This window comes from Eumetopias jubatus, unplaced genomic scaffold (genome assembly GCF_037043125.1).
Source record: "Eumetopias jubatus isolate StellerSeaLion01/CBP00866 unplaced genomic scaffold, mEumJub1_p1.0 scaffold_6, whole genome shotgun sequence".
In the NCBI taxonomy this organism is placed as follows: domain Eukaryota; kingdom Metazoa; phylum Chordata; class Mammalia; order Carnivora; family Otariidae; genus Eumetopias; species Eumetopias jubatus.
This window is the reverse complement of record NW_028274812.1, coordinates 77,411,198-77,433,667: the sequence shown is the minus strand read 5'-3', so window position 1 is coordinate 77,433,667 and position 22,470 is coordinate 77,411,198. Positions and strand designations below refer to the sequence as shown.

Sequence of the window (22,470 nt, the reverse complement as noted above, 5' to 3'; positions counted from 1 at the left end):
CTTTTGTAGGACTATAAACTATATTGAAAATTTTTGTAACAGTGCAAATATCAAATAACTGCAGTGAGAGAAAGTTACAACTTATTTGGCCTAAAACTGTATTACTAATTTTTAATTATTTATTGGATTGAAATACGTTGTTTTTATTCCTTAATCAAAACTGCCATCATATACTTGAAAACATGTATTCTCTTCAGCATCAGATTTTCCTTTTCTCTTTCAGTCTGTGATCAAAACAGGGCGACTGCTAATCAGCCATGAGGCTCCCTTGACAGGCGGCTTTGCGTCGGAGATCAGCTCTACAGTTCAGGTAGAGTAACTTTTTGGCACCGGTTTTAACATTTGTGCAGTTACACTTGTCTATTCCAAGAAAAAAGTTCCTTATCACAATATATAAAAGTATGCACTTTTTGGAAATGCACGGTTTCCATTCGACTCTACCGTCCTTTAGTTGATGGTCTAATTACATCTTCTAGAAAAGAAATCTTGAAGTAATAAAAGCTGAAAATTCCTTTATAGGAAGAAGAAAGTTTGAAATGAGTTTACAAAACTGATGTTAGTTATGTTTGCTAGTAGAACAAGAAAACTTTTAAATCTGAATGTGCTATTTCTCTTTTGATAAAACTTAAACTTATTGTGCAATATGTTGATCTTAGATTTTCAAAGCCTTCACCTTAACAAAAAAATGCATCTGTCAAAAGTCAATTATTATAAATTCACTAAATAATTTCAGAATCAGTAAGTGATTTTTAGTTTAATTAATAATCAAATTGTGTTATGCTATTAGCCATGCTTTAGAAATGGTTTAAAACCTTCTTTTTAAAAAGTAGAAACTGCTGCAAATTAGGGAAAAAAATCCCACATACTGCCTTATGAAGGATTTTTGTTTAAAACTTTTGTTTGCATTTATATCACAGATAGGAATAAGATGATCTAAATGAGTTTCATTTTTCCTAATTTTTTAAATTAAAAATTCAATAGCTATTTTAAATGTGAAGTATATGCATTTTAAATTAAGACTATCTTAATTTAATGTTTGCAAGTTTGCAAACATTTTACTTCTCTTTACTGGTGTTAAGATGATTCTGTTGTTAAGATACATGTTAAGTTGAGAATTCCTTCAAGAGTATATCATTTAAAAATTTGATATAAGATTATGTGTAATGATAAGTTTTTATAAGTTAAACTTTTAACCAGTAAACAGTGATTTTTAACCAGTGCCAAAATAGACATTTAATTTCTATATTAAATTATCTTTAAGTGCAAATCGACAGCATTGTAAATATTTTTAAATTAGATGAAGCAGACTTAAACATAAATGTTTTTAAAACTAGATCGATATAATCCATGATTTATAGTAAAAAACTATGCTGTTATTTTTATACATTATTTATATTGTCACTAACAAAAATTAGGAAAAGCAAATATTTGAGTTTTGCAGATTTGTTTTTTTATTTATTATATAAATTAAAATGTGAAGCATACTACTTATTATATAACATGAGTGCCTGGTATTTATTGTACATTTTATTCATTGAGTAGCATAATGTACTAACTTTGTAAAACAAAAAAAAGTGGGGGTCATGAGAACAAATCACTCTTAACACTAAGATGCTCTTTCAAGTCAGATGCGAAAGTGGAATTTTCTGACTCCTAGTTAATACGTAGTCCACTAAATCATTTGAAATGATAGTGACTTGGTAAGAGAACTTTGATCTGATAGCCTTATTCATTCTGCTCACTGAATGCCATTTTGTCATCTCGAAAATTTCATTTGCATTTAAATGTAAAAAGAAAACAAGTAGAACATAGAATTAGAAATTATAACTCCTCCTTTGAAGTCTGTTTTCTCAAAGTGTGCTTAAGCTGGATCTCCATAAATTATTAGTAAGCGGCAGTTGAGTGTAACATATTTTTCAGACTTGAAAAGAATTAGAAAGATCATCTGATTTAATGTCTAACAGTCTTCAATAGTACGTGGACTTGTGTTAACAGAAAAATATCAGGCTTCAAGAATACATTTGTGAATTTCAGTTTGAGGAACACCTATTACGAGTTAAACACAGTCATTACAAAAAGCTCACACGAACAAGATCATAACCACTGTGTTAAAATCAGATCCTGAAATTATGTGATAATGATTGGTGGTAACAGTTGTGAATGAGATTATCCGAAATATAATTATATTTATGGCATAACATGAAGACACCATGTAACCCTCTCTGACTCCCAAGAATATGCCCATAGGTGTCTGCAGGCTACAGCCTGAGAAATCGTGACCTAATCTGACCCCATTCCTTTTACACACTAGTGGTTGTTGTCCAGAGTGTGTTGGACTCACCCAGTTTAAAAGGACAGTGGAAGATCTGGAGCTAGGACAGGAATCTTGAGTAAATGTTGAGTTTGTGCATATGCATTCTTTATTCAAAGTTCCCCCGAGACCCAAGAGGAAAATAGAAGTTTTAAATTTATTATAAAAAGTTCTGTGTTCCATGTTAAAAATCACTCAACCAACTAACTGTAAAATGAATTAAGGCAATAAGGTAGAGGGATCAGCATTTGATGTTTTGGGGGATTAGTATTTGGATTTATTAGGATGAGGATGAATTTGAAAATATAGGTGTTTCTGCTTGAGTAAAGTATGGAAAATGAATTTTAATAAAATCAACACAGTATCCCCAAATGTTTGCCTATTGTGACTTTTATGTATTGATAAGAGAGGGGGGAGAAAAAGATGCCTTGAGAGATTTTTTTTCCCTTTTTCAGTAATAATGTTTGCGCATAACTCAGAGTAATCTGAAGAATAAGATCTGCTTTTCAGTAATTATTTCATGCACATATTCAACTAAGTACAGTGTCCTATACTGAGCATCTTTTTTATGGAAGGCCTCGTTCCCTGTTATAAGTGAAACCTCTATCACGTTACCAGTGCCTTGGATTGTTTAAACTGAAATTACTTAAGTGTGAGGTACAGTTGCTTTCACCACTTGGAATGATTCATATTTCTATATTTCTTTTTGTTGTATAAACTACAATGTAAGATTTAAAAAAAGGTAAAACAGGGTTAAGGTCTTGAAAGCCAGTTTTTTGGGGACAGCAGGGAAAAGGTACACAGAGAACTTATATTGTCTTGGAAAACAAGTTTGAAATTATGGATGAGAATGATCTATAAATTTTGAGCACTATTGATTAAAATCCTGAGTTATTTTCATTATTGTATCAATGGATGAAAATTTTACGTAAAAATTGAGCACACACCCAAAAATCTGCTCCACAAGCACTATTTTCTGGAAGATCTCTGGTAGTTCTTCAAAAGGTCACGGTTAATCTTACAAAAAATTGCTTTTAATATCACAGTATTTTAAGAGAATAGCGATTCACAATAAAACTAGTGTTTTTAAGTACATTCGAATCTGAGAACACCATTTTTAGTTTCCCTTCAGTTTTAAATTATTACCCCTGTTAAACATAAAAAATATTGAAGACAAGAAGGCACTATAGGGAGTATTCTTTCAAGTTTATAGTTGGTATTTTCAGATAGAAAAATTATATCATGCTGTATAAGATTGAGTATCAGTAGAACATTTTTCTGCTAGATATAGGAAGTATTGCCTGCATTACTCTTAAGCTTTTTTTTTAGTTGTACAGATAAAATATGACAAGAATGAATATGAAGTGTATTCCTACTTTATTTACATAACTTTCCAATTTACGGCAGGTGGCTCCTCCATCCTACAAGGGATTCATTGTCCGCATCTTGTTTGTTCTTGCCTGTTGTCCCTTTTCCTAAAGCCATTTATTTTATCAAAAAAATACTCACTGTTAACAGGCTTAGTTCGAAGTCATGTTAAACTCATGGAAGTGATTAAACATAGCATTTTTAAAATGGATTTGTCAATAGCTTCTTCGTGAAATTTATATGAATGCTTACAGAAATCAAAACCAATGCATCGAATCTAAGAACTGCTTTGCATTCCTATTGGATTGAATTTGGAAGTTAACTGGGAGGCAGAACAAAAAGAGGTCTGGTATATGGGCCCCCCACCCCTGGGGAAGATTTCTTGGTCAGTCATCCAAAGCTTCACTGTCTCTTCCCATCTAATTTTACATTCCCATCTGTTCTCACTTTGGAGGTGAGGGAACTTTTTCCTTCTTTCATTTGACACACACTGGAAGTTGGAGATATGCTGCTTTTAGGGACTTACGCATTCCATCGTGCACCCTGATTTGTAGAAAAGTGCAAAGATGACAGAATTTAGGTAATTCATTGACCTCGTTGTGTAGTTTGAGCAAAGATTTCATTGCTTCAGAAAATTATATAAATTAATTATATGTGATGTTTGTATTCCTCAGCTTTATGTAAACACAGGTTTTAAAAAAATCATTACTGTGCCAAAAGAAATGTGTAAACCTCATCCATTTTAATATTCCTCTAATTAATTTATATTATATGCTCTAGATTGCAATGTTCAAAATAGGCATTATTTATTTAAATATCAAGGGCAAATAATGTGTGGTATTTAATAGCTTTAAATAGTATAATTTCTTTAAGCCTTGGAGAAACCAACCTTTATTATTAATTTCAAACACATTCCCATAATGATGAAATAAATCTTGACTCTGATAGGCTTGTGATTAAAAAAAAGTTTTTTTTTTTCCCCCTCTGGACTCAATGCTCAATAAGAGTGCCAAAAATTTTAGGGATTGGGGTTGGCTTAAAGGTTTGATTTTTTTTTTTTTTTTTAACACATGGAAGCAATAAGTCTGCAATAAAGAGTCCAGTTGGAGAGGATGGTAAGTTTCCATACCATTGTTCCATCCTTTCTGTGCGGTCTCTTTTCCTAGAATAAGAACTCAGAAATTGTGCGGACTGACATATATTTTTAAGGTAATCATATTCTAATACTTTGAGAGGATTTTTATAGAGTTTACACAAATCACTGTTTAAACGGAAACTTTCATAATTTTCAAGTAAAGGAATTTTGCTTTTCTTACCATTTCATGTTAGAAAGGATTCTACAGAAGGATTTTTAAAAATAAACTTCCTATTCCTACCAAATTTACCAACACTCTGCTTAAAAACATCAGTCTGAAGGAGAGGGAGAAACTCCTACATGGTCTTGAGTTTTTATCATTGTGGAAAATGTTTAATTAAAATTATGATGTTGTAAAGTAAGAGTCATCAGAGAAGGCTATCAGAGTAGTAATTTGATGAATAGTTTACTGCAGTTTCAGTGTTCAGATAGAGGATGGCCTCTTTTTAAATGGAATTTTGCCTGGAAGCTTGTTAAGTGTTCACCCAGAAGTTTCTATGGCCATAGAGAGAAGACTGAGTCCTTCCAGGGAGGCATCATGGTTGGGGCTGCTGCACCACTGTTTGTAGTTTGTACTTACATCCAGGTTACACTCTGCTGGTCCTCCGCCTTGCCCTGATCATGCCAGTGGCACTTTCTCCTTTGCTCAGTCATGTAAATGGGGCCAAGGTGCCACCTTCAGCCCTCTGTCTCCCCCATTCTTTCTCGGGCAGTCCCAACCATTTGCGGCTGTTCTTAAAACTTTCAAATTTGAACCTTCAGGACTTAACTCTGACTATGGAGCATTAGACTCAAAATTTCAACTTCATGCTAGTTTTGGTAGTGATAAGAAATTTGTATGAGAAAATGATTTATGTGAAAGGATTTTTCACATGAGACAGTGAGAAAAGGTGGACATTAGCACATGGATAGCAGCCAGCTTCTGGAAATCGGCTTGTCTCAAAATGAACTCTATTTTTCCTCAACTCTTTCTGACCTTTTTTGTTTTTTTTTAATTAATAATTTTTTTTAAAGACTTTATTTATTTGTCAGGGAGAGAGAGAGCACAAGTAGGGGGAGTGGCAGGCAGAGGGAGAAGCAGCCTCCCTGCGGAGCAAGGAGCCCGATGTGGGACTTGATCTCATGACCCTGGGATCATGACCTGAGCTGAAGGCAGATGCTTAACCAAATGAGCTACCTAGACATCCCTTTCTGGACCTTTTAAATTGTCTCCTTACTTATCTCCTCCCCTCAGCCTCTCATATCAAATTACTGTTCACTATTTCCTTAATACATCAAATTTTGTCCATCCTCTGTTTGAAGACCTCCAGTAGATCTTCTTGGGCTATAGAAATAAGATCTTTATGTTGGCATTACAGATGTTCATCTGCCCAAACCAATGTTTCCAGTATTATTTCTCACATCTTTTTTGACTCCAATGTGCTGTCCTATCGGTCATTTTTTGAATAATAATTAATTCCTGCAGCCAAACTTTACTGAGTGCTCTGGGCACAGCCTCAATTTGAGCATTTCATTCACGAAGTGGAGCTCTTATTTTAGTGACACAAGTTTGGTAGCAAAAATAGATGCTGAACAGATAGTTATACAATAGTACATGCTTGGATAGGGAAATATTCTGAAGACTGTGGAATTATTAAAAAAAAAAAAAAAAACTTGATCACCTAACCCATAGGTCAGCTGCATTAGCTCTTTGAGGATGTGTATGACCCTGAGGTGAAGGTGGGTTGTGATTCTAGGGAGAAGGAGTAAGAAAGCAGGAAAAAGAATTGATTTTCTAGTGATTTCAGTGTTTGGTTATGGTTGAAGAGTAGTAGATGAGGCTGTAGCACCAGGTAAGGATCAATAAGTTGGTAGGGTTTAGACCGTAAAGAATCTTATATGTATTACTAAGGAATTTGTTGTGTGGAGGAAAAAGATATGACAGAGCAGAGCCATCTCACATCGGTAATAAATTTCAGTTCTCCCACAATGTGTTTAAAATACCCCTCATAAATTTCCCAGCAAATAGGAAGTACAGCCCTTCCTCAACTTTCGGTGTTAGGTCCCAATAAATCCATCATAAGGGGAAAATATTGTAACTCAAAACTGTATTTAATACACCTAATCTACCAAACATCATAGTGTAGCCTAGCCTACCTTAAATGTGCGCAGGACACTTACATTAGCCTGCAGTTAGGCAAAATCATCTAACACAAAGTCTATTGTGTAATAAAGTGCTGAATATCTCATGTAGCTTATTTAATGCTGTGCTGAAAGTGCAAAACAGAATGGTTGTCTGTGTATGGGTTGTTCACCCTTGTGATTCCTGGCTGACTGTGAGCTGAAGCTCACAGCCCTGCCCAGCATCGTGAGAGAGAGTATTGTACCTCTAGCCTGGAAAAAGATCACAGTTCAGAATTTGAAGTTAAGTTTCTACTGAATGCGTATCGTTTTCACACCATCATAAAGTCAAAAAATTGCAAATTGCACCATGGTAAATCAGGAACCATCTGTAGTAGGAAAACAGTAGTCACAATTATTTTCATTATTTAAGGCAAAAGGGTATAATTAAAAGGACTTTAAGCAGGAAATTAACTTAGAAGGATTTGCAATTTAGGAAAAAATCTTTGGTATTTGTGTTGAGGATGCATCATGAGGGGTGAAGCAGGAAGTTAGATTGACAAAGAAACCATCTGAATAATTTAAATGAGAGATTTGAGGGTCTTCTAAGTCAAGGACATGAGAGTGGTGGTAGAGAAAGGTGAATTTTAAAGGAGGGAGAATTTGAAAGATGGACTTGCTTACTGATGAGACAGGAGTCTGCAGGAACTGGGGCAAATGACAGAGAGGCAGGCCGGAGTTAAGAATAAGGCTTAGCTTGGTTTCCAGGTTGGGTGATTTTAGAATGCAGGTGCCATTTCACTGAGCTGGGGAATATTATTGGAAAACAGGTTTAAGCACATCTTTTATGGAAGATGATGAATTCATTTTAGACTTGTGGAATTTGAGATGAGAATCAAAGTGTGTGTCTGCAGCTCAGAAGAGAATCTAAGGTGTAGGAAAAGATTAAGGATTCATCATCTTATGGGGATGGCTGAGGTCAGGGGTATGGGTATGATCACAAGTGTCCTTCTTGCCCCAGTGGAAGGCAAGCTTCATGAGCTTAAGGACCGTGTGTGGCTTGTTCACATCTGTAAGCTCGGTGGCTAGAACCCTGCCTGACACTAAGCAGGCACTCAAATAATTAAATGAATTGTTTGCCCCCAAGCATCGCTGCTGTTAGTAATTTCTTTGAAGAAGAATGGTATCTTGGTGGTTTGTGTTGTATATAGAAATTGCTAGTCACAAAAATTGCTAGATTGGACCACTGTCCTTGGTATACACCACCCGTTTGTTGACCGACCCTCCTCCCCCACTCGGAAGTTTTGTTTTGTGTTTATGTGTTAACTTCCAAAGTAAGTACTGATAGCCTGTGCTGTTGTCCTTCACATTGCTACTTTGTGTCCTTTTGACAAAGTTATTTCTTGTGAATAACCTGTTGATACTTTTTCTTCTCCTGATTCTCTAGTGAGGCTAAAAAAGACATTTATTTTTTTAAAGATTTATTTATTTATTTGGGAGAGAGAGAGAGAGAGTGGGAAAAAGGGGCAGAAGTAGAGAGAGAGAGTCTTAAGTAGACTCTGATGTGGGGCTCGATCCCAGGACCCTGAGATCGTGACCTGAGCGGAAACTGAGTTGGACGCTTAACTACCTGCACCACTGAGGTGCCCCAAGGCATTTACTTTTATATAGTTATCAGTGAAATTTCCTAGAATGAATAGACTACTTAATGAGTAAAATAGATTCCCTAAAGAAAAGCATCACTTTCTTTTAAAAGTGACAGTGATTTCTATGATTTGGTACCTTTAAATGATATTTTAGCACCTAAAGAGTTGTACTTTATTCTCAGAGCAACTCTTGAAGGTCTAGTTGTAGCCTCAAAATTATAATTGATTGAAAATATATCATTTCCTTATTTGGCATGAAATAGTTTCCCTTCTTTTAAAATATGTATATTTTTAATGTATAATCTTAAGATTTTTCAAACTACAATAAAATTATTTAAAATTTTCTAAGTGAGAGACAGCACAGTGTCTATCCATGACCTGGCCGACCCTCTTGGCTCCCTTGTAACGTTGTAGGCACATACGGAGAAGCATATTAAATTTGTCAAGAAATTTTAGGTGTGTTTTGTCTGCATTGTATTCACAATCAGTAAGGGGCTGGATTGGCCTCTGGGAGACAGAACTGAAATTCTCAGCAAGTTTGTTATGCTTCTTGGTGGGCAGTAAAGTTGCTCTTGTTGAAAGCTCATTTTATTTTGGTAATTTAATGTAATTAAATTTACAATTCAAATTAGTTTATGCTTTGTTACAAGGGCCATCATCTCTTTTCGTGAATGAGTTCACAGCTCACCAAAACATGCTTGCATTTAAAATAGACATTAAAACAGAGATTAACTACTGCTAATGAATTTTCTGTTCAGTTTGAATCTAAACACTTGTGAAAATTAAGACAAGTTAAAATCAGCACTCACTCAAAAACAAGCAGTTGAAAATAAAAGTTATAAATCATCTTTATTTCTTGATCCACTTGAAGAAACATACTTTTCTGTTTTAACCCTGTAAAGGACCATATAATGATGATATTTGCTACATAGGGTAGTTTTATATTGCAGATGGTGCCAAGAATTTGTCTTTATCAAAATTATTAGGGGAGAGGTATAGTTCATGACTTCTCTTAAGAGGGTCTAAATGTTTATGCTTTAAGAAGTGCCTTGAGATGACTAGATTTCAAAATCCATTATTTATATCATCTACAATTATAGTTGTATCATTGTTTACAAGTCCTGATTATTTCCTTTCTTTTGGTAGGATTTGTTTACCCTCTTAACTACATTTCTGCATTTTTTTCCCCCTGTATCAATTTTATATTCCCAGCTTAGACTACAGAGGGTATAAAATATTCCCCATGTGTGTATTTTTTTTAAGACTTTATTTTTAAGTAATGTTTAGACCCAACATGAGACTCAAACTCATGACCCCCAGGTCAACAGTCGCACGCTCCATCGACTAAGCCAGCCAGATGCCCCCCCACCCCCCCCACCACCCATGCCTGTATTTTGAGTGCTTTCTGCACCAGTCAGATGGAATCTTGGTATTCCCTGAGATGGGTTGTATTTTCAAATTTTCTATCACCATTTTTCTTCTTTAATCTGTTCCTTTTAAAATATCAATGGCTAACTCTATATGAGCAGTTAAAGAAATTGAAACTTAATCCTACCTTTCCATTCATTATTGAAGAATCCCCTGCCTCTGCATCCTGACAATAAATTTATGCTCTGTTTTCCTAACCATGGACTTTTCTGGGCATCAATTTCTACCTAAGAGTGTATAGCAGACCAAATTGAATGTATTTTGTGAGTAATATTCCCACATCACATGATCCTATATTTTATTAAAACCAGCTTTCTTATGGCAGTTCCAAAAACATAGTTCAGGTACATTAAAATAATGAAGTATTATACAGATACTGATAAAATACCCTTTTCACTTGATGGAATGTTTTATTATATATGCAGCTGTCAATTTACCTAATGATTACAGTATCCATTTTCATAAAATCCATGTATCTTATAAAACTAGGACCTTGCCTAACCTATATTTAGAGCCACGGGAGCCACAGGGATCTAGGTGAAGGGAGATGTTCCTGTTAGCGAGCATGCCACTGGGATTCCTTCGTTAGCCCGCCAGAGACCAACAGTGCCCCTTTTTTTCCTTCTCTCTTGCCATCTTGCCTCCCTCCCTTTCTTTTCCCTTTGCCGTTCCTGCTAGCTTCAGCAAACATACGGATCTGTGAGGCAAAACTGGAATTCTTCTCTCATCACGGACACAGTAGCATTGCTCAGGGTAGTTTTTGCTTGTGAAAGGCTTCCCCATCCTAGGAGGCAAAAATTAGAAGTGCCCTGTAATATTGGATGAAGGTAGAGGAATGAGCTCAGATGGAGGCAGATAATTTCTTTTACACAGGGTTGATCAAAGGTGATGTTTAAAAAATTTATGGAATTAATAGCATTTGTGATGCATTTTTAAAGGGAATCATCTATCAGTATGAAGTCTGTGAGTGTGTATTTTTTCCTGGTGGTTGTTTTTTTTTTTTTTCAATGGTGTAAAGGAATGGGGTGTTATAGATGACACTTCTACCTAGGTTGTTAATTTCCTCCAACAATATTATAGCTAACAGTAGTTTTAATGATGCTGTTAGGGATAATTTGTTAAAATTGAAACTAGGGGGATTATGGGAATATGTGAACTACCATGTTATGCAATTAAATCTTAAGGATAGGTAACAGTGGCCTAGATAGGAAGGATTCTTGGTAAATCAAATTTAGAGTTCTTAAATGTCCAAGAACTAAAAAAAAAGAAAAAACTCATAAACATAAGTACCATCTTTTTTTTCAGTGATTATATTTTTTAAATGTAAAAGAAGAATTTAAGATGGGTTGTTTTTGCTAGTGGCTGCCAGTACTTGTTCTCATGTGTAATTTATTTTTAGTTATTGGCACACTACCTGGGAATCATTCAATGACTTGTTTGTTGTGTTGGACATTAATCCTTAATAGTTTAAAATGTCAACAACTTCTAAATGTATTTAAAATAACTTTAAAATTTTCCCTAAAATGAATGTTTAGTTGTTTGTATTGTGTACAAAATGAAGATGAAAATATAATTATGTGACTTATTATGCCTTTTACTTGTTAGCTGTTTTACCAATCAGGGAATGATAAAGTGACCTTTGCTATTAATGACAGCTTTTAATTTTTACAACTTTGACTTTTTTTGAAATAACTGCCGAAAGGAGACATTATATTGTTCCTCAAATGATAAATTAAGGATCTGGAGAGATTCATTAACCATCTCAGTGACTTTAGTCTTTCAGTAAACTTTATTTTCATTACACTGAATTAAATTATTAAAGGCCTGAAATGATTCTATAAAAATTGGTTTAATTGCATGCTGATTTGGGGGGTGTATGTTTTTGAAAAAAGACCCATTTGGCAAGATCAAGATCTCAAAAATAATAGGGATATAGGAGCAAATATGACATTAAAAATGCTTTAAATATGCATTTGAAATAAGGTAAATTGGGACGCCTGGGTGGCTCAGTGTGTTAAGCGTCTGCCTTCGGCTCAGGTCATGATCCCAGCGTCCTGGGATCGAGCCCAGCATCGGGCTCCCTGCTCAACGGGGAGTCTGATTCTCCCTCTGCTTCTGCCGCTCCCCCCTGCTTGTGCACGCATTCTCTCTCTCTCTGTCAAATAAATAAAATCTATAAAAAATAAATAAATAAATAAAATAAGGTAAATAAGGACACTACTTCCAAAAGAAAGTGGAATGATAACTGTTTGCCTCCTGCAGAGGTGCCCCTTCTGCAGAGCGATCTTCGTTTCGTACCATGGTGCAGAACTGTGTGCACCACAAAGTATATCCTCCCAAAGTTTTGTGTTATACAAGTTGTACTTCATCTTGTAAAAAAGGTTTTAAACTTTTAAACTTCATCTTTTTTTAAAGATTTTAAAACCTTTTTTTTTTGCATTACCAGTTATGTGTCAGTGTGTGTGTGTGTGTGTGTGTGTGTGTGTGTGTGTGTGTGTGTGTATTTAGACACAAATTGTCCTGGGACTTATGACTAGTTTTCATTGCCTGGCCTTTGTTCATGTATGTAGTGACTAGAGTAACACCCTGTGTTGAGAAGCCTAGAAGTTTAGAAAGCAGGAGTGGCTAAGTGTCCTTTTGTTTAAGGGGATAGAACGTAACTGTGCACATACATAAATAGCTCTCACATTTAAAAACTCTGGGGAACAAATATGAAGCTGTTTCCAGCAAACAGAGATTCATAAAACCCTCATTGCTGAGGGATTACTGGATGGCCAATCTGTATATTTTTAGAACTTCTAAATCTTTTTTTTGGGTGGGGGGGAAGGGAGTTTCTTTGATTTCTTTGATTTCTTTTTCTTTTTTTTTTTTTAATGATTCTAGTAAGGCATTTTAGATAGTATGGTTGCATTTAAAATTTTACTGCATAGTCCAAAATTTAAGCTAAAAATAGCCACCTTTTCATTGATTCCATAGCCCTTTAGGGGTTATACCCAGTACAAAGTTGAATGTCTCTCTTCTTTGAAAAGGTAGGGTTGTATTTATATCAGGTGGTGAAGTAATTATGAAATTGCACTGGTTAACCATAAAAAAATCAAGGAATGAACAAAGTGCAGTGATAATAGTAATGTTATAAAATAGTGATCATTTGTAATCTTAAGTGATAAATAGCTAACAGATCATTTCTCACTTGTTATAGTTGGTCAGTTCACATAGCATCTTGGTTTGCTATAGTAGAAAATTGACTTCAATATATTTAGGGATGACAGATACTATCCCACATGATAGCACTTTTATTTAATGAAAGTTTTTCTCAGATCTTTCAGAGAAAACCTTAGGATGCTAAAAAACTATGATCAAAGGGGACTTCTGCTTTAAATTACAGTTTTATTTCCTTTTTGAGATATTTATATATAGTCACTCTTGGGTAAAAGCATTTAGAGAAGGTTATTTTTCAAGTGCATTTAGTAAGGTTCAAGAGAATTATTCTAAAATATTAGTAGATATTTGTTATTTCTAGGTAGAGGAATTGTATGTATGAGTGATTTTTAACTCTCTTCTTTATCGAAGGCATTGTTTATCCCAAAATTCCCAAACGCTTGTTTCATGTCTCCATTTGGATGTCTGAAAGGTCTTTAAAAAAAAAAAAAATGTCCAAACCCACTGTTAATTTCTGTGTTCCCTGCCTCAGGCCAAAAACCTGGGAGGCCTCATGAATGCCTGTTTTCCCCTCACCCTGTGTTCAGTCCACCAGGAGGTGCACTGCTCTGGGAATATATCTCTAATCTGACCACTTAGCACCTCTACTACCTATATCAAAGCCAGCATCTTTCTTCCCTGAACTATCAGTTTCTTGCAAGTTTTTCCTTCAGAGTAGCTGGAATAGCCTTTTGAAAGTGAAAATTAGATCATGTATTTCCTTGTCCCGGTGGAGTTCCCTCCACCCCCACCCGTCCTCACCATGAAATCCTAACTCCTTACTATAGCCTGAGTAGCTCTACTGCTTAATCTTATTTTCTAATTCTTTCTGCCCCCTTCACTCTTGAGTAGCCTCAGGGATCATCTTGCTCCTCGAATGAATGTAATTGTGGTAAAAAAAGAAATTAAAAATAAGGCTAGAAACACATACTTCTGATGATAGCTTCAGAATATCTTACAGCTCAGACAAAAATAGAAAATTTGATCTAGATAATGCAAAAATGCCCTGGACAAGTAACTTGGAGTTTCTTAAGGTATGGTGTTATTTTTCATCTTTTTTATAGTGCCATAATTTGAATAACACAAATAATATAGTTAATACCAATTTAAGTAATTATGAAGGTAACTAGGAAAAATTCTTTTAGTTTCATAGGTAAATGTTACATTTGGTAGCATGGTTTTCAAATATCCCTGTAATTTTAATCACTAACTCAGTATTTACTTAACAAAAATTCAGTTTAGGCTTTTCTTTTCTTTTTTTAAATTGATCCACATAGGCTTTTATTTATCTCTTTCTAATTTAACTAAATAATGATGAAAATGGTTCTCAATTGCCCTCTTAATATTGTTGAAAAGGTAATGTTGTAATGGAAGTCTCAGAAGGGGAGGAAAAACATAGGAAATTCAAAGACATAGAATCTATAGACAAAGACAGTTGCCAGAGGGGGGCAAATGAAACATTGCAGACAGGGAACAGCATTCCAAAGTTGTCTTACTTCTCATTAGGAACAACAGAAGTCAGAAGACAATGGAGTGACATCTTTATGGAAGTAAAAAAAACAAAAACAAAAACAAAAACCCACTAACCCAGAAATCTACTTTCAGGCAAACTAGCCTTCAAAAATGGAGGGAAAAATAAATAATTGTTCAGATGAGCAAAAATGAGAGAATTCACTGCCATTAGACCTGTGCTACAGGAAACACTAAAGGACATTCTTCATGCTGAGAGGAAACAACACCAGATGGTAACTCAGATCTGTAACTAAAAACTGCAGAGCACACATTTCTTTTAAGTGCACAGAGAATGTGGGCCAAAATAGACCATATGTTATTATACCATAAACAAGTTTAATAAGATTCAAACGTTTGAAATCTTCCATAGTGTGTTGTCTAACCACAATGGAATTAAATGAGATATTAATAAAATACCTAGAAAATACTCAAATGTTTGAAAATTAAAAGTAAAATTCTAATAATAGTAGGCCAAAGATGAAATAACAAAGGAATTTATAAAATCTGATGAACTGAATAATAATGACCACACAAAATAAAATATGTGTAGAGAAGCCAAAACAATACTTAGAGGAATATGCAAACTTTATGCTCATCTTTGAAAGAAAAAAAAAAACACCTTAAAACAAGGTTTAAAGTTTCTACCTTAAGGTAGGGAAAGAAAAGGAAAATATATAATAAAAATAATAACAGAAACAATAAAAAAGAAGAGACTACAGAGAACTTGACAAAACTGAAGAACATTCGTTCTTAGGAAAGATGAACTGATAACCTACCAGCAAGACTGATCAATGAAAGGAGAGAGAAAACATACATGACCAATAGGAGGAGTGAAAGCGGGAATATCATTACAGACCCAACAAACATCAAAATGATGTAAGGGTATGCTAGGAATAACTGTATGTGCTGAACATTCTTTGGTCCAGATTCTCTAACAATGGTTGAAGGGCAAGGCCAGGGCTTGAGGGAGGGAGGAGGAAGGCAGGGTATCTCTCAAACCCCTACTGTGTGCTGAGTGCTCAGCTGGGAACTTGACACACCTTTTATTTCCTCCCTCACTGTCTTAATGAAGTGTCTGTTATGCTCATTTTTACAGATTAGGAAACTGAGGCTCAGGGAGGGTAATTAATTTGCCTGTGCCTCGGTAGCAGGCAAGTTAAGGAACTAGAAACTGTACCACATCTGTCTCCAGGTTCCATCCACTCTCTTGACTCTTTATGTGTTGCGAACATGGCAGTAACTAATCCTAGCGAACCAAGTAGAAAACTAACAGAGCATGTGGAACTGGATCCCCTGTGTGGGGTCTCACTCAGAGGTGCAGGATGACCATGTGGTTTTCTCTTATTTAATCCAAAATGTAATTATGTTTTTGTTTTGTATTCTCAAAACCCATTTTTTCTATCTGCAAATGAAATCCATTTAAATTAAGCAGAAGTTTGTTACAAAATAATTCAAATATTAAGAAAACTTTTGTTTTGCCATGAAGTCATCTTCATGGCAAAGTGTCCCCCCTCCCCCCCACCTGCCCCTCCTGCATGGACATGAAGAACATTTCAGTAATTAAATATCAATTCTTATAAGGGAGGAGTAATAACACTTGGAAAAATAGATTTTATTTTGTTTTCTTCTAGGAACCGTCCTAAAAAAATGGGAGTTAAGCTTTTGCATCTCTCTCTTCCTTTCTCCCTTTCTCTCTCTCTCTCTCCCTTTCTCTCTCTCTCTCTATGTAGATGAAAAGGAGACTTTTAAATTTAATGGCTATTTCCCTATTGTATCTGGCAAGTAGAATGTATATCAAGAAAAGATTGTTTCTGTTTGTGGAATGCAAAATATTTTCAGGCATATTTACAAATAGTGAAAGGTAAAATAGAATACATTTTTGTAGATAGTCCTTTACAGTCTGATTCAGCTTATAATACTTAAATATTTACATTAGGAGATGAATTAATAGTGGATCAGTGATTCATCTCAGAAGTATATATATGAAGCTCATGTTAAAACTCTAGGAGGAAAAAAAACTCTGGGAGAAAAGTATCTTTGCATGTACTGAAATATATTTCATATTAAATATATAATTAAAACTGTTATACTGAAGTATTTTTGAGAACAGATCCTAGATTTTTCTTTTTTTTTCTGATCCTAGATTTTTCATACGAGTTTTGTGAATGATCTCTTGTGAATGCCAAAAGCTTAAATACACCTTTTTATTTTGCAACGTGTTGAGGTCTATAATCATGATATAATCAGCATGAACCATGTTGGAGGACTGGTTGCTTGAAATGCTGACTTTTCTGGCAAAGCCGTATGTTGTCAAGTAGGCGATAGAAGCGTTTTCTAATAGCACTAGTACAGTGTTTGTTATAGGTCATTGCATACCAAGGGAATTTGAATTTTCTGACAGTTCTATCATTAACTGAGCTTTTATTTCTGTTTAGCTCTAAACTATATTTTGGATTTGTTATTTTCTTCAGTTACATCGTTAAAGGAAAAATACTCTATGAAGCTGTGCTAAAACAAAATTCTGGGGGAAAAAGGAAATAGAAGCTATGCTATGAAACAAACATTGCAATGCGAACAGACGGCCCAAAGCAGCATTTATTAGAAAACTTAGATCTGTGGCGTGGTAGCACTACTTAGGTTTGAGATTCACAAATATCAGTGCTAGCTTAAATGGGATAACGATGCTTTAAAAAAAAAAAAAAGACAAAATTTCCAGTGTGCGTGGCAAGAAATGTAGATAGGACCTTATTTTATTAAAACTAGGAAGTTAAAAAAAATCATACAGGGAAAAGTCTTCCCATGGTATTACCTGAACTCAAAAAATACCTCTGTTGTATCTCCTGGCTTCGGTTAGTGAGATTTACATAATCCCGTGTCAAGATCCTCTAGTGTTGAAATAGCATACCGTAGTAAATGTAGCCGACTAGATGGGGAAAAGAAAGCGTCTTCAAAACTAGCTGCATCCACTTCTGAGTTGTAAGTGAATAACTAAGTCTGGCAAAAATAGATGATAGACTCCCCCCCCCAAAAAAGCCCTAGAAATTAGGGCAGAACCCATGAAATCATAAAGAAAAGAGAATCTTAGAGCGTGTCCTACCCGACTTCCCACTTCTGCTCTAATTTCTGGCGATCCCCTGTGAACTTGTTTGCTTGCTCCTGAGTGTGCGCACACAAACCTACCCGTGGGGCGGACACAGGCATTGCATAAGAACCAGCAAGGGTTTGTAGGCCTAGAGCAAGTTAGGAAAAGACTACTGCGTCTACTCTGCCTGTGCCAAGATCTCTTTTTCAAAACGCAAGTCCACAATAAAATGAGAACAATAAGAATGCTGTCTCCCCTCCCCCTCCTCCTCCTGGATTTAATGGAAATAAAAACTCTTTGAACTTCCACATCCCTCCTTGGGAAGGACAGTCTCTTCTGTGATTTTGTTCATCTTCTTTTGTTCGTGTTGTATCATTTTTCTCTTAGCAATTGATTATGGTAATTGGCTTTTGTGTTACTGTCTTTGACAACAAGTCAGCCTGGTGTTCATCACCCATTTCTTTCTTTCCTTGGGTGTAGGAAATTATACCAATTCATAAAACGGTGCTATGGACCTTTTTTTTTTTTTCCATTATCATGCAGACATTTTAGCTCCTTAGAGCTGTGTCTCTATTTTGTCTTTGCTTTATACTCCTTGACTGAAAGTTCCACTTAGGTGGGTCTCCCAAGAAAATATGAATAGGAACAGCCTGTCCTAAAAGGAATGTTCCAAACTGTTCCAGTTTTTTAGTAATTTTTAAAAATCTTTTTAAAAAATTTCAAGGTTTTAAAAATGTTGGGGCTAAAAATAATAATAATAATAAAATAAATAAAAATGTTGGAGCTAAGTAATTAAGGAAAAGTGAAAATACAGTAAAGGAAATGGAGCCAGCACTTATTATGCTAGGTACGATTCTAAGCTTTTAACATGTATTATTGCATTTATAATACTGTTAATACAAAGCTGTAACCAAAAAAATGATCCTATCAGATAGGGCCCACTGTCGGCCCACTTTTATTTTACAGATGAAAGAACTGAGACACAAAGAAGCTTAGCAACTTGATCAAGATCACACAGCTAGTAGGTAGCACATTTATTCTAGACTCTGATTCTAGACTGCTGAATTTCCCTAAAATCTGTGTGACGGGAAAACAAATACTGTATCTCTGGTAAAAGTTGAAAAGTACTTCTGTTAAATATTTGTAAGCATGATTTTGAAGAATTTGGACCACTGGAATTAGTTTTAGGAGGACTTTTCAGTCTGTTTTAATGTACTTTTACTGATATAAAAACAAATGCTACATATAATCCCTAATTGAATAATCGTTTGTATTTTAAGCAGCAAGATAACTTTGTAAGCATTATAAAATGATGAAATTGTGTAACAGTTGATATTATCATAAATTTTGGCCAGTTTTTTTTAAATAAAAGGAGTCATTATTTGTAACATCATGTTTATGATTTTTTTTAGTAACTATAAGATTTCATTCTATATAATTTTAAAAGGTTGTAGATAATCTCAGTTGTCAAATACCAATAAACTTCCACATTAGTGACAGGAAAAATTTGGCAAGCAAAGTTTCTGACTTCCTTTACAATTTTTCAAAGACAATCAGATAACTAATTGTTAGATGGTATGTCTGTATGTTGTGAGTTGTGAGTGTGAAGGGTTTGATCTTTAATTTGATGTTCAACTTGTAATGTTTCCTAGCATTGGTTGATAAGTGTATTTTGTAAGACAACTGGATCCTTGCTTAAAAAATAGAAACGTAATTCAAGGAATCTTTTTTATAATTTTAATATCCTTTAAAACTTTTCTCTTACTATGCTCTGGAAGAATGATGAACTAATAGTTTAAAAATCAACATTAAATATAAAAGAAGTGATGGGGCACCTGGGTGACTCAGTTGGTTGAGTGTTCGACTCTTGATTTTGGCTCAGGTCATCATCTCAGGGTCATGGGATCAAGCCTTGCATGGGGCTCCTCGATGAGTGTGGAGCCTGCTTGGTATGCTTGGGATCCTCTCTCCCTCTCCCTCTGCTCCCCCACCCCACTCACGCTCACTCTCTCTCTAAAAAAAAAAAATATAAAAAAAATATAAAAGAAATGAGATATCTAATGAGTTAATTATACACATCTTTTTAGAAAATTTTACATTATCAACAAACATGAACAAAAAGCTATAAACAGATAAGATTCATTGTGATGATATAGATACTTGGGGAAAGAATATAGGTTTTAAATTTTTATTACCTAGTTGACTCAGTTAAAAAAACAGCATCAATCAAGGAAACACGACTATTATTCTGTGCCAGGTTGTTTTCAGTCACTGACTGACTTCTATGGATTCATTATGTGTCTAGTTTTTAGTTTTACTAGTGATTATTTTGTTTGAATGAATTGTGAATAGATTTGAAGTATTCAGAACACCCTTAGGGAAATTGTATCTCATTTTATTTGGGGCACTGTGGTATTTTGGGGTTGGTAATTTGCAGGCCTAGAGACTGGATATTGTTGGCTGGTTGGGCAGAGCTTACAACCTGAGTCCTCAGGAGAGGAGCTGTTCCATCCTTAAGCTGCAAGTTTGTCTCTAGGTTTGGAGAAGGCAGTAAACTTACTTCACGTCTTTTTTTCTCTCAGCTTTATTTTTTTTAAGATTTTATTTATTTGTTTGGCAGAGAGAGAGAGAGCACGAGTGTGGGGGAGAGGCAGAGAGAGGGAGAAGCAGACTCCCCGCTGAGCAGGGATCCCAATGTGGGACTCGATCCCAGAACCCTGGGATCATGACCTGAGCTGAAGGCAGATGCTCAACCAACTGAGCCACCAGATGCCCCTCTCTCAGCTTTATTTTTAACTTCCTATTTTCCTAACTTTGTTATTGTACCATCTTTATATTTTCTAATAATTGTGTTTATTTCAGTGGGGAAAAGACAGTGTAGAAATAATTGTTCTTAGTTGGCTTGTTTGCTTATGCTGATATTCTAGGGAAATCAGCTAACCCTGTTTTCAACCTTCACCATGCTGATGGTGGTTGCAGGAACCTTTAAAATGTCAGAGTGAGAAAATTGTTCATGACCTCTTAATAGCTCAAGAAAAATTGGATGCAGTTTAACACCATCTGTGAATTTTTTTGAGACTCAGTCACATTTTCTTTATGATTCTTCCTTGTTCCTACCAATTAAAGACCCCCCTTTTTAAAAAAAATAAAACAGTACTTTCTTTTTTTTTTCCTTTTTTAAGCAGTGCTTTCCTCACTTATGGCCTTCTAAACATTTCCTGTTTCTTCCTTATGTCTTTAAAATATAATGACTTTATAAGCCATTTAAGTATCATTCTGGGGGCTTCTCAGTTGACTTTTCAATGCCCTTCAGTTGTGGAATTTATTGAGTTGCTTGGTAGAAGCCTGGGAGCACAGAGTGACTACTGATTAAATTTTTCTTGGTCTTAAAGATGAACAGATGTCACTTCTTTCAAAGACAGCCATTGTTGTCTGAAAATGTTAACTTGAGTATTTTTTAGAAGGCTTTTGGAAAATAGAAGTTTTATATTTCAAATCCCTTATGGTGTTTTAGAAATTACAGCAAGCAGTAATTTTTTTCTTCTAAGATTCTCAACAACTCTTTTAAGGTAACAGACCAATTCTCTACTGTGAAGCTTTAGACGGGGAGGGAGTTAATTGGAGGTGTCATGAAGTGATGCTATGTAAATTTTTAACTCCTAAATTCCTTAGGTCTATTCGTCCTACCCCAACTCTGTTTTTAGAAATTTGAAGGAAGAAATGACATATTGCCAAAGCAGATCAGACATATAGTTATAGGGATTTGTAATCTTATTTCTGATTGACAGATGGAAACCAAATGCTCAATACCCGTTAAGAGTGAGGTGTGACTTAGCATCATAGTTTTATGCAATTTGGTCAACAACTTCCTGAAGCTGGGATAGTAATTTAATGGGAAAAAAGTAAAAAATGGAACCAAACTAAAGATTGTTTTATATGAACACAAAGGAATGTTGGAAGGAAATAAAGTTTAGAAGAGAGTCTATAATTTGCTGGAGATAAGGAAGGCTATGGTAATAATAACTGATTAATTCAAAAGTAGTTACCATCCTGATGAGATTAAATACTCTGAATTACACTTGTAAAAATGTCAGGAGAGTATAAGAAAGCAGACATGTTAGCGGTGCTATGGTATTTTCATTGGTTCTTATAAGGGGTTTTTGGCGATCTGGATTGTCATTGTTATCTTTGGTGTGGTGGAGATCAGTTGATATCTCTTATCATTGCTGCATTTTGGATTTTGGATTTCTGGATCTGATTTAGTGGGCTTGAGAACAAGTAAAAAATGTTTTTGTTTTTTTTCTCTAATGATCCCTACAAAATTCTGAATTTAATTTTGTAAATTTCAGTTAATTGTGTAGTTCTCACTTTCCTAGAAAAATAAAAATGAACCAAAATTGACCCAAGCAGAAAAAGAATTCAAATCGTCCTGTAGTATGAAAGAAATTGAGCCGATAGCTTATTTTCCCTTAAAGACAACAGGCCCAATTGATTGTATAGGTAAGTTCTACCAGAGGTCAATGTTTTATATACTTCTAGACTAGAAACTGTTCTAGAAAATAGAAGAAAGAACCTGGCCCATCTAATTTCACAAAGTTAGTATAACTTCAAAACCAGACAAGGATAATCCAAGAGGAGAAAACTGTAGACCAATCTCATTCATACACTGAGATACAAAGTTCTTGTAGCA

The 22,470-nt window shown here is 35.0% G+C and overlaps 1 protein-coding gene across 1 annotated transcript in view; it reads left to right on the top strand.

Moving 5' to 3' along the window:
* Window positions 1–22,470, top strand: part of BCKDHB (branched chain keto acid dehydrogenase E1 subunit beta) — a 209,901-nt gene that overhangs the window by 153,797 nt on the left and 33,634 nt on the right. The window contains exon 9 of the mRNA XM_028108102.2: window positions 224–310. Coding sequence (XP_027963903.1) covers window positions 224–310 — 87 coding nt within the window. The remainder of the gene's footprint in view (window positions 1–223; window positions 311–22,470) is intronic.